Source organism: Chiloscyllium plagiosum, chromosome 16, assembly GCF_004010195.1.
Source record: "Chiloscyllium plagiosum isolate BGI_BamShark_2017 chromosome 16, ASM401019v2, whole genome shotgun sequence".
Lineage (NCBI taxonomy): Eukaryota > Metazoa > Chordata > Chondrichthyes > Orectolobiformes > Hemiscylliidae > Chiloscyllium > Chiloscyllium plagiosum.
The window spans coordinates 25,587,153-25,604,853 of record NC_057725.1 but is presented as its reverse complement, the minus strand read 5'-3'; the positions used below and the strand labels follow the sequence as shown (position 1 = coordinate 25,604,853).

The following is a 17,701-nucleotide window of genomic DNA, read 5'->3' as shown; positions in this document are numbered from 1 at the left end:
TCACACCCCTGACTTCCCCATTGGCCCTACGATTCTTTTTCTCTACAGATGATTATTCAATTTTCATTTGTGAGTCATGGTTGAATCCAACACCATCATTCTCTCGGGCAATATATTCCAGATTGTAACCATTTACTATGAAAAAAAGTTTTTTTCTCCTTTCACTCAATTCTTCATTTTTCGTGTTAGATCGGTGCCCTCTAACTCCTGATGCTTGCATTGGTATAAGGAATATGTCTGTATTTGGTTTGTGCAGACCCCATGACTCCATCTGTTCATTAAAAGCCCCACTCATTTTACACTGGTTGATTAGAATGAACATGCAAGAGCTCTGTGTAATCCTGTCAGCTGAGGTGGCAAGGAAATGAATAGATTAGATTCCCTAGTGTGGAAACAAGCCCTTCGGCCCAACCAGTCCACACTGACCGTCCAAAGAGTAACCTACCCAAATCCATTTACCGCTGACTAATCCACCTAACACTATAGGCAATTTAGCATGGCCAGTTCACCCTGACCTACACATCTTTGTAACTGGGAAGAAACTGGAGCACCCAGAGGAAGCCCACGCAGGCACAGGGAGAATGTGCAAACTCCACACAGTCGCCCAGCCTGTGAATTGAACCTGGGACCCTGGTGCTGTGAGGCAGCAGTGCTAACCACTGAGCCACTGTGGTGGCATTATTACTTGGAGTATTGTATAAATCTTTTAATAGCTGTCAGAGCTCCAAGAAAGTCTCCTTTTTTTTTTGCTCATTGTCACTTAGTGCATTTAAATAGCCTGGAATACTTTATTACATTAGAGGTGCCATATAAATGCATGCTGCTGTTGGCAATGATCACTGAAAGGGCCCTTGCAACATTTAATTCAGTCCTTATCTTACTTTAAAATTGTTTAGTGACGCTGATATATTCGTGTATAAACAGCTAATTACCTTGATCAATGAAACAGAAGATATTCTATGTAGAACTGCAAATGCATGTCCACATTGTAATATGTGCAAGATCACTTAATTGGAGTTTTGGTGGAGTGGTGATAAAATTATAGAACCCGTGAAAAACTATTGTTACATAATGTGGAATTTAACGTATGTGCATAAGTTTTTGAAATTTGCTTCACAGGTAGATAGTGGTTAAGAAGGTGTTTAGCGTGCTTGCCTTCATTGCTTAGACCTTTGAGATAAGGAGTTGGGATGTCATCCTGAGGTTGTGAGGCGACCTGTGAAGTACTGTGCGCAGTTCTGGTCATGGCATAGATTGGATAGGATTTGGAAAAGCTTTACCACAATGTTGCCAGGCATGAAGGGTTTGAGCATGTAGGCTGGAACTTTGTTCACTGGAGGGGTGACCTTAGAGGTTTATAAAATTGTGAGGGGTATAGATAAGATGAATTGCAAGGATCTTTCCCCTAGAGTGTGTGGAGTTCAAAGCCAGAGGGCATTTTTTGTAAGATGAGAAAGATTTGAAAAGAACATGAGGCAAATTTTTCAGTGTGTGCTTATTGTGTCGAACGAACTACCAGAGGAAGTGGTGGATACAGGTACAGTTAAAAGATGTTTGAATAAGTATATGAATAGGAAATGTTTGAAATATGGACCAAACACAGGTAAGTGGTTCTAGTTTAGTTTGGGAACATAGTTGGCATGGACTGGGTTGGACTGAAGAGTCTGTTTCCATTCAATATGACTCTGATTCTTAATAAACCATTGGGCTGGCATTACAAATGGACTGGATGCAATTTCCCTCTATTCTGCTCTTGAGTGCATGTTAGATTGTTGGAGGTGCCATCTTTAGGAAGAAACATTAAAACCAAGGTCATGGGGCAGCACGGTGGCTCAGTGGTTAGCACTGCGGCCTCACAGCACCAGGGACCCGGGTTCAATTCCTGCCTCTGGTAACTGTGTGTGGGGAGTTTGCACATTCTCCCCGTGTCTGCGTGGGTTTCCTGCGGGAGTCCAACGATGTGCAGGTCATGTGAATTGGCATGCTAAATTGCCCATAGTGTTAGGTTCCGGGGTAAATGTGGGGGAATTGTTCTGGGTGGGTTGCTCTTCGGAGGGTCGGTGTGGACCTGTTGGGCCGAAGGACCTGTTTCCACACTGTGTAGCTAATCTAATCTAATGTCTGCCTTGGTGAACTGATTCAATGGTGGTATTATGAATGACAGCCAGGGAATTATCCCTACTGTCCATTCAAGTATGGATCTCTTATTCAATGTCTCAAAAACTGATTATTTGGTAATTGTAATATTATTGTTCATAGACAATCCCAAGTACAAATAAGCTGCTTTGTTTCCAACATTACCATAGTGATTAGACTTCAAAAATACTTTAATGACTTTAGAGCTTTGCATGTGCAGTGATCATGAAAAGTTATATCAAATTCAAGTCACTTTCTTTTAAATAGGTGCTTCATTAGTGCACTTGATTTAAAAAAAAATGAATTTGATTCTTATCCACAAATCATTAGTCTGACTAACTAACTGTAAGTTCACTGCAATTACATTTCCACCTTTAGTTTAATTTCAATTAAGTCTTAGTGCTTGGAAAAGCTTTTCTTTCTTTTTTTTAAGGTAGTCTTGCTTGTCACCCTGTGTAGATTCGTGCCTCGACATGATGATGAGCTGGAGTTAGAGGTGGATGACCCTCTCCTCGTAGACATGCAGGCTGATGATTACTGGTACCATGCCTACAATATGCGAACAGGTGAAAGAGGAATCTTCCCAGCATACTATGCACTTGAAGTCAACATGGAACGAGGACAGTTTGCAGGTATTTGATTTGCATTAACTATATAGTAAAGCCAGGCACTCATACCAACAAGCAAAATGCAATAAACTTGAAATGGGATGTAAAAACTGAATCACTCTGTCAGGCAGCCTTAATAGAGAAAGGGAAGAGGTTAGCTCAGTGTTTCAGACTGATGGACTTACGTTCTTTCTGTCTGAATTGCTGACAAACCAAGTTCTTGATTTAAGTTTAACCAGGAGTTGAATCGAAAACTGACACATGCATAGTATACAAATTACTCACTACTTTGAGGGATGGCAAGGTAACAGTGAGAGGTGAACCTGTTGTAGATTTGTGCTAATTGTCCTTTGTGCAAAGCAAGTAGTGATTCCCCCTTAACCTTGCCAGTATTAGGAAGTTGGATTTATACATTAGACATGCTTTACAAAGATGGAGATAATGAAAGGCATAAGCAACTTATCAACATTGACAATTGTAAATTAGTTGGTAGCAAATCAGTCTCTCTGGCCCAGAAAATGAATTAATTTGAAGCTTTTGTCCTTGCCCCTTCAATGACAATAACAATTCATGACCTTATAGAAAATATAAGTGCTAAAATTATGACCAACTATTTTTCCAGCACTTCCATCCAAATTGATCTTTGTACCAAAATAAACTAGGCTTGCCATCCACATTAAGATAGCAAAAGTGATGTCTAATTCCAATGTGTTAGTGCACGCTATCAGAAATCATTTCAACCCTACTGTAATTACATGTTTCCAGTCAAAAAGTCTTTTAAAAATGTAGAGCTTGTTTTTAAACATTGCTTAAATAAATAGGTTGATGTTATAAATATGCAATCATGTTTTTCTCCTTCCTGTGTCTCCTTCAGCAGCAGTAGCAGAAAAGAATGACTGGGTGGATAAATTCCATCTGAAATTCTTGGGTTCAGTCCAAGTGCCATACCATAAAGGGAATGATGTACTGTGTGCAGCCATGCAGAAGGTAACATGAAAATAAACTGGGAAAATACTGTCTTCTGAAAATCACAATGGAACCATTTTTATCCTGGACTTGAAACAGGAGAAATATACTTCATATAGAGTGGTGGGAAACTAACTCTCAAATTGAAATTTAAGTGATGAATGCACATTTCTGCCTTTAAGCAAATTGGATACATTTTATTAACATATTTTGTGAACATAAATGGTATGGGTAAAGGGAAAGCAGCTGAAATAGTGTATTTGCATTTCCACAGGTCGTCACCACCCCTGACACCCTTAAAACAAAAAGGTTATTTACAACTTCTAACACACAAAGTTAGTGCATAAGATACAGGTTTATGGAGTGGAGTGTAATACAGAAGCATGGCTAGTGGATTAGTTAACAAACATGAAGCAAAGAGCAAGATAAAGCGAATATTTTCAAGTTAGGCTGTGAACTGCAGCAAGGATCAGTGCCAGAAGCTCAGCTATTTGTAGAGTATATTAATGACAGATGAAGTGGCACAGTAGTGAAGGTTGTATCTGGTACAAAGCTAGATGAGATCATAAGCTGTGTGAAAAATACAGACTGAAACAAAGACATAGACAGGTTCAGATAGTGGGCAAGAAGGTTGCAGATGGTTGTAAAGATTGGGCAATATAAGCTTATTTGTTTTGGTAGTAAGAATAGAAAAGCAGTTTTTTTTTTAAAGAAATGAAACTTGTAAATGTTGAAGTTTAGAATGACTTGAATGCATTTGTACAAAAAACAGTCACCATACAGTAATAGGGAAGACAAATAATAGGGAAGGCAAGTGGAATGTTGGTCTTTATTGTAATGGGGTTGGATTATGAATAGGGAAAGGTTGATGCAATTTATGTAGGACTTCAATGAGACAATACCTGGAGTACACTGAATTCTTTTAATCACTATTTAAGGAAGCATATGCTGCATTTAGAGGTGGTACAACAATGTTCACTAGATTGATTTCTGGGTTGAGATAATTGCTCCAAGGTGAGAGGCCGAGTTCATTAGGTGTATACTGTCTAGAATTTGGAAAAATGATGTGATCTCATTGAGACCTGCAAGTCTGACAGGCAAACCTTGTTTTCCCTTGATGAATCTCGAACATGGATCCCATCTCTGGACAAGTAATCAGTCATTTAGGTGTAAGATAAAGATGCATTTTCTCACTCAAATGGCAGTAAATCTTGGAAATTCTCTACCCCAGAAGGTTGTGGATACCCTATGAATATGAGGCTGAGAGCGATCTTTGATTTCAGAAGGAGTCGAGAGATGTGGGTTATCTCAACATCTGCAGTGAAATGGCTGAAAGCGTGTTTGAGGACAGCACATCATTTTAAAGGATCTTCATGTGAAGATGATAGAATTAGTCCTTAGCAAGGACAAGATCAAATTTGCTTAAATAAGGGGAGGCAATGGCCTACTGGTGTTATCACTAGCTTGTTAATCGAGAATGATCAGCTAATGTTCTGGAGACTCTGGTTCAAATCTCACCATGGCCTAAACGTTTTTTCAGTTCTAACATCTTGAACATTTCTGTCCAATTTCCCTAGCTTAGAAGCTCCACAAACTAAAACTTCCATTCTGGTGACTGGTTCCCCTGAACTAAAGGTTTGATTTGTCTACTCTGAGAAACATATGCAGCCTGAATTGAATTTTTGACTCTTCTGAGCTGAACTAAAAAGCTAAAACTAGTGTTTTTCTGGTCTGGAACCTAACAGCAGTAACATACTTTTTTCCGACTTGATGCACCTGAGTCACTGGTCCAAATAAATTTCTGACCAGTTGAAAAATATTATCTTCAAAGAACTGACCCACATTCACATGCCTCTATTTTGAAATCCAAATCTTAAAATATATGTAAACACTTGCCATCATGCAATGAAGCACTTTGTTATCACTGTTGGAAATCATTTCGTGCATTACCCTTGCCCAAACTGCTGTAAGATATGACTGGATTGCGTGTTTTTTGTAACTTTTTCTTGTTGCTAGATATTGGCTAGGATTTGTGCATCAAAGGGAGAAAAATAGTGAACAGATACCGGGTTAAATTGCTATTTTAAGTTTGGTACCTCAACTTCTGTACCTGAAATCTGAATGACTGCTGTTTTCTTCTGAATAGATTGCAACAACAAGAAGATTGACTGTCCAGTTCAACCCTCCCTCTTGCTGTGTCCTGGAGATCAGTATGCAAGGAATTAAAATAGCTGTACAACTCGATGGACATGGAGTCTACGAGAAGGTCATTACCTTGCCTGTAATACTTGCATAAATTAACTGTTGAATGGAATGATAGTTCACAGCACAAAGGATTCTCTAAAAGAGAAATGTTATTTCTGTCTTTATAATAGAAATGGCCTTCACACAATTACACATTCTTCTACATTTCCATACTCTGGCTTAGTTACTCCGACCAATAGCAAATTTGAGGAAAAGCCTTCTACACTGTGACAAAAAACTGACATTGCTGGAAAGGTATAGCAGGCCTGGCAACATCTATTTAACTTGCTGTCTCCATGGATGCTGTCTGACCTGCTGTCATCTCCAGCATTTGTCATTTTCAGTACAGATTCCAGCATCTGCAGTAATTTGCTCCTACCTGGCAGCATCTGTGGAGAGAAACAGTTAACATTTTGGATCTAGTGATCCTTTCTCAGCGCGCCGTGAGTGGTTTAGGATCTAGAATGCACTGCCTGATTAGTTTGGTGATGGCAGGTTCTACCATAGCTTTCCAAAGGTAATTGGCCAAACATCTAAAGAGTTTTGTTTTATAAGGCGACAGAAGCAGGATGAGTGAGCTGCTTTGATCTTGCAGAGGTCAGGCACGAAAGAAATCTGCCTCTTCTCTACTTTAACCATTCTGTGAGTTCCCCCTCATGTATGCCATATGAGATCAATTAGTTAGAAATAAATTATGCAATACAACCTGATATAATACTTCTCCCATGGAATTGCTTATGTCGTGTTAGGTTATTCTTCCCTAATAAGGGATGTTACCAGGAAAGAGTGCAACATTAATTAGTTCTTGTCTTACGGTCCTGCATTCTGTCTTTATTTCACAATTCCTATTCTAAGCTTATGTTTTATAAAGATCATAGTGTCGTCACATACTCCCATCACTGCAGCACCTTCACTGATAGCGAGGTTTAATTTTCTGGACAACTTGCCTCTAACTTTTATTGTAAATGTCAACTTTGGAATATGTAAAAGAAAAACCAGTTGAGTGCACATGGATGGAAAGATAACTTTTTTAAATATTAACATTTGGAGAGGTTACTGATATGATCCATTGGAATTGTTCTGAGAGTTAGTTACATGAAGAGACTAATAAAGACATAAAGAAACTAGGGTCACTCTCCTTAGAGAGAAGAGGAGATTTGATAGAGATCTTGAAGATCATGAAGGGTTTAGACAGCAAATAAAGAAAAACTGTTCCCAGTGGCTCAGGGGTCAAAAATCAGAAGGTGCAGATTTAAAATTATTAGCAAAAAAGGACTGAAGCAATCTGAAGGAAATACATGTTACAGAGCATCTTCATACAATTTGGAGTAAATTGCTGATCGTGTGGTCAATACTGATTCAATAATAAGCTTTTTAAGGGGGTGTTGGATGAATATCTGGGAGAAAACTTTCAGGGATGAGAGAAGTGAGCAAAGAATTACTGACTAAATTACACTTTGCAAGATCTAGTGTAAATGTGAGTGTCCAAAAACCTGTTCTGTTCTACAATTCTGTAACTCATATACTACACATTCACTCCCTTTATTCAGCAATCTCTCCACTGACATAAAACTAATTATTTTATTAATTTTATTTCAAATTTTCCATGTCATTCATTTTACATTTACTCTTTTAGTTTTTAAACTAACATTCCTTTAATACCTAAATTTATGATAAATATACAACTGGAGTAATGTTCTTTATTGCTCTGTTTGTCAAACCTACAGTGCAGGAATTTATACTCCCCTGTGAAAGTATCACAACAATAGATCCTTTTATTAATCTAAACAGTGTAGATCAGTGGACATTGCAATATGTTACATCTAAACTGGATGAAATAAACTCTATCTCAAGAAATATCTGCGGACTTCAAATGTCACGTTTCAAAGTGCGGTAATAAATATCATGCTGGTTTCTTCTAACTTCATGTTGGAAATTTACGATCTCACACCAGTCTATAAACATCCCTTGCCTTAATCCCATTCTGAGTAACCTCATGTGTTTTGAAGGATTGACTCAATTAAACACTCTTCTACCTTAGCAGCAGAATATTACATTCAAGTTCATCTGAAGTAACCCTTTAGTGTATTTGTGATTCATTATGAGCAATGCTATCATTTGAGATTTTTTAAAAAGCCTGTGTAAAATTGCATCTGCACAAGTATGAAATGTAAAATTCTGCTTTTAAAAATAAATTCTGCTCCTATCATTTTGTTTTATGACAGGCCAGTAAATGCAGTCACTTTTTTCAACTGAAGAACGTTTCTTTCTGCGGGTATCATCCAAAGAACACCAAGTAAGTCCTATCACAGGAGTTTAATATTTTTCAAGTTGAGTTGACTGGTAGTGATGTGACAAAAGTAACCACATTGACTACCTGACACCAAGGCAAGAAAGGATATTCCCATTTTCTGGCAATCTTTGTCAACCCAGCCCTACTCTACTTTGGATGTTTATTCTATTTAAAAGCATGATATAAATGCAATTTGTTGCAGTACTAGTTTAAATCTGTCACCTGGATATTCAACCATGGAGAAACCACTCAGTCCCCAGCTGTTGTCCACTTATTGAGTGAAGTGGCTATGTGACTGAAATAGCCACTCAACAGACTGGAAACAATAATCCAGCACATTAGTTCACCCTGCACTGTGGCACTTTGATCACTTAAAATCAGTTTTAAAAATATAAAAGTAATGCTGTTAGCCGTAATGATGCTCACTAGGAATGAGAATCTGGTGTCCCTATGCCTTCGGACTGATACGTGACACCAGTCCCACACTAACGTTCGCTCGTTCCTATTTAATGCCCTGTCTCCAGTGGCCCAACAAGTAGATTAAGAAACAAATAGCAGTGTCTTGTATAGCAGAAGAGTTTAGATGATTCAAAGCAAACAAGGGACTATCTGAAGTCTAAAGATGTCAAAAGACCTGAAAATAATGAGTTTTAACAGAAATGTGTGACTGTAAAGTGTCGGTGTGTTGTTTAATATAGATCGGGGCATGCAGTTTTGGTTTTGAAGGAGTTGCGAAGGAAATTTGCTGGATTGATTCCAGCAATGGGGAATGTGAAGGAGGATGCAATAGAGGAATTGATTTAAAAAAAAATAACTGCAGATGCTGGAGACCTGAAACAAAAACAGAAATTTGTTGGCGAAACCTATCCGGTCTGGCAGCATATGTGGGAAGAAAGTAGAGTTAATGTTTCGGATCCAGTGACCCTTCTTCAGAACTGGAGGAGTTTAAATCCTTAGAACTGTAAAATGAGGTGAAAAGTTTTGTTTTAGTAAGGGGATTGGGTGAACACTTGAAAGGGAGAAATTGCAGGAATGGAAAGAAAGTGGGATTAATTAGATTGCAGTTCCAAATCAAAACTGGTACAGACTCAGTTGGTTGATTCTCTTCTTTTTGTGATGTACTATTCTAGTGATTCATTGGAGAGACAAATTAAAATGTGATTGTTCTCCTATGACCAGAGAAGTTTAGGATTTATTGGAGGTTTCAAGGTAATAAAGGGTTCATCTTCTGGTTGAGTCACTGGACTCAACATTGACTCTGCTTTCTTCCCACAGATGCTATGAGACTTGTTTAGTTTCTCCAGCAATTTATTTTTGTTTCAGATCTTCAGCATCTGCAGTTCCTTGTTTTATTCCAGAAGGCAGTGAGTATTTTTTTAGATAGAGAGTTTGGACTGCTTTATTTGAAAGAGGTGAAAGCAGATTAGAGAGTATGTTTCAAAAGAGGATGAGATAAATACTCAAAGGATAAATGATCTTTTTTTATTCCAGAAGGCAGTGAGTATTTTTTTAGATAGAGAGTTTGGACTGCTTTATTTGAGAGAGGTGAAAGCAGATTCGAGAGTATGTTTCAAAAGAGGATGAGATAAATACTCAAAGGATAAATGATCTTTGGAGGCAAGTGCAAGGAAGTGGGGCTAACTTATAACATTTTGATTTTTGGATTAGTGGTACTGGAAGAGCACAGCAGTTCAGGCAGCACCCTGGGGTTGAAGTGTTCCAAGGCGGAAGATGAGGCGTTCTTCCTCCAGACGTCTGGTGGTGAGGGAGCGGTGGTGAAGGAGTCCCACGACCTCCAGGTCCTCAGCAGAGTGGGAGGGGGGGTTGAAATATTGGGCCACAGGGCAGTGTGGTTGATTGGTGCAGGTATCCCTGATATGTTCCCTAAAGCGCTCTGCTAGGAGGCATCCAGTCTCCCCAATGTAGAGGAGACCGCATCGGGAGCAATAGATACAATAAATAATATTGGTGGATGTGCAGGTAAAACTTTGATGGATGTGGAAGGCTCCTTTACGGCCTTGGATGGAGGAGGTGTGGGCGCAGGTTTTGCAATTCCAGCGGTGGCAGGGGAAGGTGCCAGGATGGGAGGGTGGGTTGTAGGGGGGGCGTGGACCTGACCAGGTAGTCACGGAGGAAACGGTCTTTGCGGAAGGTGGAAAGGGGTGGGGAGGGAAATATATCCCTGGTGGCGGGGTCTTTTTGAGGTGGCAGAAATGTCGGCAGATGATTTGGTTTATGCGAAGGTTGGTAGGGTGGAAGGGGCGTTCTGTCCTTGTTATGGTTGGAGCGGTGGAGTCTGAGTGCGGAGGTGCGGGATGTGGACGAGGTGCTTTGGAGGGCATTAACCACGTGGGAAGGGAAATTGCGGTCTCTAAAAAGGAGGCCATCTGGTGTGTTCTGTGGTGGAACTGGTCCTCCTGGGAGCAGATACAGCGGAGGCGGAGGTATTGGGAATACAGGATGGCAATTTTGCAGGAGGTAGGGTGGGAAGAGGTGTAATCCAGGTAGCTGTGGGAGTCGGTGGGTTTGTAAAGAATTAAAGAAGGAGGCCATCTGGACTTTGAGGCTAGATGGGCCAAATAGCTGCCTGGTATACTGGAGAATTCTGTGATTCTAAGAAAAAAATCTCAGTGCTGTCTTCTTGCTGCATTTGTTCTCTTTCTAGATATTTTGGATTTATTACCAAACATCCTTCAGACCATCGATTTGCTTCCCATGTTTTTGTCTCTGAGGATTCAACCAAACCAATAGCTGAATCAGTGGGGTATGTTTATCTCTTTTTCAAACTTTTATTTGGAAAAAGGAGAAATTCACTGCCTATTTCTATGGGCCAGTGTGTTCAAAGAGTGTTGGTCAGACTGCAATGCACTAATTTCATCTTGTTATAAGCCCATTTTCCCTTTTGTCAAAGTACCACCTCTAGCTTTATAATAGGACCATCGTCTATGACTTAGTTGTAGGTTCATAGTCCCACTAGAGAGATTTGAGGACCAGTATCCAAGGTGACCTTCCCAATACAGTCAGAAACCAATAGTGATTTTAAAAAAAAGCCCTATAGATCAGTGCAGGTGATCAATCAAAGTCTTGACAAACAGATAAGCTGGGAGAAATCTCCTAACACAGAATGGTTTTGGGCCATGGAATGGTCTACACTAATAGTGAGGGCCATGTATCCATATTAGCCTTTGACAAAGAAATGATGGGTTAAATGGACTCCTTCTATATTTGGGTTTTATGATCCCACCTTAACAAAATTTATGGTTATCCTTCCTGCCTGACATTTGTTTTCCTTACACTTTGTAAAGTTTGTATTAAAAGTAAAGCCAGTTTTGAGTGAGCTTTGGCAGTAAATGTAAACATTATATATCCAGTGAGCTTGTGCTTTATTTCATTCTTGTCATTTGTGTGTTAGTTGGAACATGGAAGTGCCAATGGACCATTTAGTGCTTCAAACCTGTCTGAAATTCTTTGATTTGATAATGGCTAACCTCTTTACCCACCTTTTGTTCCGCATCCCATGTCACCTTTACTTCCCCAAAAACATTGGTTGATCTTAGTTGTAAACATTTGGTACATTAATCCATGTACAGCCTTCCCAACGTAAATAATCACTGGGCTACCACCATAAAAGATGACAATTTGTACTTCGGAGGAAGTGGGGGTGAGGGTGGTAGTCATCATGACTGGGCCATAATTTATGGAGTTCCTCTTCCTCTTCCTCTTCTGAGTTTGAATAAAATGAATGTGTTTGACACTGGGGGTTTGCGGAGTTGGGTTTGTGAGAATGGATCACTGTGCTCAAAAGCCAGGGTGCAAAGCTTCCACATGGAGCCCATTATTCTAACTTCGCCCAGTTCTTTTCAGCCCAAGTGGTTTATACCTGTTACAGAAGCTATTTTCCTTCACTCCAAAACCTTTGGAGATTGACTCAACCATAGTAGGATTTGAATAAAGATCTGAAAATGTGTTGCTGGAAAAGCGCAGCAGGTCAGGCAGCATCCAAGGAGCAGGAGAATCTGCCTGACCTGCTGCGCTTTTCCACCAACACATTTTCAGCTCTGATCTCCAGCATCTGCAGTCCTTACTTTCTCCTTTTGAATAAAGATCTGTCTGTCCGTATGATAAAAATGATAGAGTTGGTCAATGAAGGAGATATAAGTTTGGCATTTAATGTTAAATATTTCTGTTTCCCCTCTTGTACAGGAGGGCCTTCCAGCTATTCTACAAAGAATACATTGAATACACCTGTCCAACAGAAGACATTTATCTGGAGTAGAAGCCTCTGAGCTGTGGGTGTTGCTCTGAACTCCTCGCGGTCTCCTTCTCAAACTCACCATGATGCATGAACATACTGAGCCAGAGGTCCTATATCATGATCCAGAACTATACAGCATCTCATTTGAAACATTTTACCTATTGTTACTTTTAGCCATGTTACACGGGTTGACAGCATTCTCCATCTGACAGCATCCTGCCTCTTATCCCTCTTCTCTGCAAATCCGGTCCCATCTCATGTTTCATCATGTCATGGCAAAACAGCTCAACTGCTTGCTTCTTAACACCCTTGTGATGCATTGGGTACATACTTGGTGTGATGGGCCAGAATTTAAACCTGGCGAAATAGCAGGACAAAATGGCACCAAACTACTCGGGAGTTACAAGATTGTTACATTGTTACATTGTAACAATGACGTTACACTGTATTCATTAATAGTGTTGTGTGTAAAGTTCTTAAACTTTGTTCATGGAGTGTACAACATGGTTTATTTAAAAGTTTGATGACAGCACCTTCTTCTGCACTTTTCTTTGCACAACAATCATTCCTTTTTTTGTTGGGGGGGGGGAAGAAACCTGTACGATTACCATCTTCATTAAAAAGAACAAGTGTTGCTGAAGGTTGCATGGCATCATGGGTGACATCAAACTATTCAATTATCAATTGCTGCACAGTCCTTTGCAAATTCACAAGTGTGTGTGGTACCACATTACAATATAGTTGAGAGCATTGTTTCAATTGTGACTGACTAAGTTAAATTGTGTTTCATTTACATGGAATTTTAGAATACCAATTTTGGATTCTGTTACAATCCAAGTTGATGGGCTTGTCGGTCCCAGAATGAAAGCTGACTTGATTGATCTTAATCTGTATTTTTGCAGTTTGTTACCATGGGTTTAGTCATTGACTATATTCACACAAGACTATCAATGTTCTTTGAACACAAATTCAAGTTCATTGCACAAAAGAAAGGAAAGGAAACAAAGTTTTATGTTGACATTTGTATGTGTGAATTAATTTTAAATGCTAACATAAAACAAAAAGAAATTCAACCTTTATTTCCCCTAGCAATATCCTTTTCAGATATTCAATCCCAGAGAAATATCACCTCTGTTTTAACTCTTAACTAACTTTTTCTAGTTTTTCTTTTTGGGCTGCTGAAATAGTTTTACCATGACTTCCCAGTCATGATGGCTTGAACTTCCTCTTAATTTTAATGGCTTAAATCTTTCTTTATGTCTGATAACTTGAAAATGTCCACACAAAATCTCATGGTTTGGAGATTTTACAAAGTGAACCTGCCCTTCTGATTCGGGTGAACTGCTCTCCTGAACTGAGAATCTGACTCTTCAACTAGTATGGAACTGAAATCTGACTTTGCTGAACTGGACTCAAAGTAAACTACCAGTAGCCTCTAATCATTTTGTTTTTCTGTTTGTCATTAACTCAGCAATGTAAACTCTATATCCTTTAATATCACAGGTACCTGACTAGGCACTTGCAAAGTCACATGCTTTCTTAAATGAGGTATTTGGGTCACTTTTTTAAAAATAAATTTCTGACCTTTTTAAAAGAAGTGATTTTAAGCAACTGAAACCAAGATGTATCAATCTCTCTCTTTTTTTTTTGAGAAAAGCCCAAATTTACCATGGTAATATATAATAGACCATTATCACAACTCACGTTTCCTGGCTGTATCTATTTACAGTTGTACTGTAGTGGCTGAAAAAACCTTCTGTATTTATGACCTAGTGTTATGATTTGGGGATTAAAATTCCTCAATTCCAGCCATTTTCCATTAAAGCTATGGATTGTCAAACGAGCAAGCCCCTGCATGTTTTCCCCTTTGCTTTTGTCTTTTTTGCCAAATTATTTTCAACTTCAGTGAGATGCTTTGTAACAGTTGTTTTGCCACAAAACCAAGACATCTCTGTCCCAGATACCAGCAATGTCCTGAGATTGCACAATGACCCTTGAACTCTAGACTTATAAGAGCTGAAAATGTGTTGCTGGAAAAGCGCAGCAGGCCAGGCAGCATCCAAGGAGCAGGAGAATTGACATTTCGGGCATGAGCCCTTCTCCTGGTCCTTGGATGCTGCCTGACCTGCTGCGCTTTTCCAGCAACACATTTTCAGCTCCGATCTCCAGCATCTGCAGACCTCACTTTCTCCTCTAGACTTGTAAACCTATTTAAGTCTAGGCTGTAAGATCCTCATATAATTATTGTAGCTGATAGTTATGACTATTTAAATATAAATAATTGAGCTGTGCAAACTGTGGGTTGAGTAGATCCCATGAGCTTTCATCTCATGCCCTTCTGCCTTGAATCCTTTTGCCCCCTTTTTGCCAGTCTTGGGTACAACATTAGAAACATTTGTTGTTCAAATGGACTAATCCTGATGTGTTACCGAGTCACCATTCACTCCCCATGCTCCAACATTTTTATAATAAAAGTGATCAAAGAAAATGAAAAAGGAACAATTTTTCTTTCATGTCTCCCCTTTGATTTTTCTTGTGGATTTTGCAAGTAACATTTTCTCAGAGATTGACCTTATAATTCCTGGAGACTCTGAGGCGATCTTGGTGGATTAATGACCCTAAAACAAACCAATTTCTTCTGAAATTCCTTGTGGGCAATTTGGGATCCGGAACATTTCCGATGTTTGCAGGTTACACTGACTTACATCTTAAACGTGTCTGCCCACGTGTAGTATAGTTGCATCTTTGGTACCGCTAGTAAATATTTGTAGTTTCCCTTTTAGGCAATTTAAAAGCTGGGGTTGGTCAGAGTTTAACTGCTGCTTGGCAAAGTTTTCAGTGCTGTACTGGAGTGTTCCAGCACAGAAATACACTGACTGGAGTATGTCATTGAGTCCTACTATCCTGTTCCACTAGTCAGTGTGATATCATTGTGGCTGATTGTGTCCTAATTCCTTTGCCTCATAAATCTGAATAACACAAATCTATGCATTTCTTCCGAATGAAAACTTACAATTCATCTAGCATCAGTTACCACTTGCGGTAGTGTTCCAAACTTTTTTAAACACAAAAAGGCGGGTACGTGTTTTCTCAGTTCGTTCTTGCAAGTTCTGGCTTTTTTTTTTAGATAATACTCTCCCCTTCCTCCTTTATTTGCCTTGCACAGGACAAAAAAAAATATCCAGGGAAGATCAATTAGAAGCAGTAGGATATGGTCAGTGATACTTGTGAAATCTTATCAGGAGATGGCTAGCAGTGGAGTGCTCATGTGAGAAGTGAAGTGAAACAGGTTGGAGACAAACTGAGTAATGGAAGGATTGATAATGCTAGAGGGATCCACAGAAGATGCAACCTTATACTGGGTGCCCCATCTCGTGATGCATCCAATGGATAATACCTATCACATTATGCCTTGTAATACCCTGTACCCATCAGGCTATGCATCCAACTTGATCTTGTGCTCATTATTGGCAGAGTCCTCCTCAAGTTACGGGGATACCTTTTAAGAAGAAAAGAGTTGTATTTATGATGCATCCTTCATGAACTTGTATATCCCAAAATTCTTCACTGTCACTGGATACAGCAATTACTAAAGTGTCTGTTTATAGTTCCCACGTTTTACGGGGCAAGGTCCTCAAAACAGTGCAAAAATGGATTAGGTCATCTGGTTCTGGTGTTGTTTGAGGAGTAAACATTAACCTCCTCTCTGTTTCCCCCTCCAAGCCCCATACAATCCTGAATAGGAAATATGTCATTTTTCCTTCAGTGTCACTGGGTCAAAATCAGTGAGGGTGTTCCTACAAAAGAAAGTCCTGGGATTTTTTAAACTAGAGCAGTAGGATGTAACATAGCCATCTGAGATGGCAAAATGAGCTTAACTGGGTTATCAATCTCCTCTAAATGATGACGTCTGTTCACCTATCACTACCTAGCCACCCCACCTCTCTCCCCACCCTAAAAGCCTCCACCTCCCTCCATATCTGCAACAGCCTTCACTCCCACCTCCAAGCCTGAAACGTTGACTTCTCCACCTCCTGCTTGTCTATTTAGGATTCCAGCATCTGTAGTTTTTTTGTCTCTAATCTCTGACAGTGTAACACACTCCACGTTTAACTGAATTGCCCACCCAGAATGCTCCCTTAAGATTCTAGAATTGGAATTGAATCTTTGGATTCAGGCTCAATCTGGTACGGTGAAGATGTCGTTTATGTGGATTTTCTCACACCACTACATTAAGTAACTAATCCAGTTGAATTACATTAGAGGAAAAATGATGTAGGGATACACCATCCTGCCTAAACAGTCCATTCCAATGACTATTGCTCTACCAAAACCTCCTCCCATAATTTGTAATTTAAAACTATTTTAAGTCTCAATCTCCTCCCCCTTCAAAGACTTTCCCAGCTTTCCCATATGTTGTTTGCTTCAACCATTCCTCTTGGAAGCAATTTCCACATTCCTGCCACGGAGTCAGGAGTTTCATCGGAATTCCATATTGGTAATAGAAGCAGAGCAGTGGATCTAGAGTGATAGTCACCCATACATTGCTGGAAATAGAATGACCGTATCTAACACTGGTCAGGCAGCATCCGAGAAGCAGGAGAATCAACATTGCGTGAAGAGCTCATGCTCAAAACCTCAATTCTGACTGGCCATGCTTTTCTAGCACCACACTCTTGGACTCTGGTCTCCAGCATCTGCAATGCTCACTTTTTTTTCTCCCAGTATCTAACACTGATTAATTTTTGCCTTTGACTCAAATGTCAATGATTCTGTATTCAGATTGAAATGAACGAAAGCTGATCTTGTTAGGGTGAAAGGAAAGGCTGGTAGGTATAGGGAATGCTGGATGACAAAAGAAATTGAGGGCTTGGTTAAGAAAAAGAAGGAAGCATATGTAAGGTACAGACAGGATAGATCGAGTGAATCCTTAGACCAGTATAAAGGAAGGAGGAGTATACTTAAGAGGGAAACAGGAGGGCAAAACGGGGACATGAGATAGCTTTGGCAAATAGAATTAAGGAGAATCCAAAGAGTTTTTACAAATACATTTAAGGACAAAAGGGTAACTAGGGAGAGAATAGGGCCCCTCAAAGGTCAGCAAGGTGGCCTTTGTGTGGAGCCGCAGAAAATGGGGGAGATACTAAATGAGTATTTTGCATCAGTATTTACTGTGGAAAAGGATATGGAAGATATAGA

The 17,701-nt window shown here is 39.6% G+C and overlaps 1 protein-coding gene across 7 annotated transcripts in view; it reads left to right on the top strand.

The window, feature by feature from the left end:
• mapk8ip1b (mitogen-activated protein kinase 8 interacting protein 1b) overlaps window positions 1-14,349 on the top strand; it is a 150,414-nt gene extending 136,065 nt beyond the window's left edge. For 6 of the 7 annotated variants that reach the window (XM_043705588.1, XM_043705586.1, XM_043705590.1 and 3 more), the window contains 6 exons: window positions 2,596-2,768; window positions 3,619-3,731; window positions 5,857-5,976; window positions 8,180-8,250; window positions 10,913-11,011; window positions 12,451-14,349. In XM_043705588.1, coding sequence (XP_043561523.1) covers window positions 2,596-2,768; window positions 3,619-3,731; window positions 5,857-5,976; window positions 8,180-8,250; window positions 10,913-11,011; window positions 12,451-12,523 — 649 coding nt within the window. In that variant the 3' untranslated portion in view covers window positions 12,524-14,349. The remainder of the gene's footprint in view (window positions 1-2,595; window positions 2,769-3,618; window positions 3,732-5,856; window positions 5,977-8,179; window positions 8,251-10,912; window positions 11,012-12,450) is intronic. The other variant, XM_043705587.1, reaches the window with a different exon arrangement.
• Window positions 14,350-17,701: the final 3,352 nt, after the last annotated feature.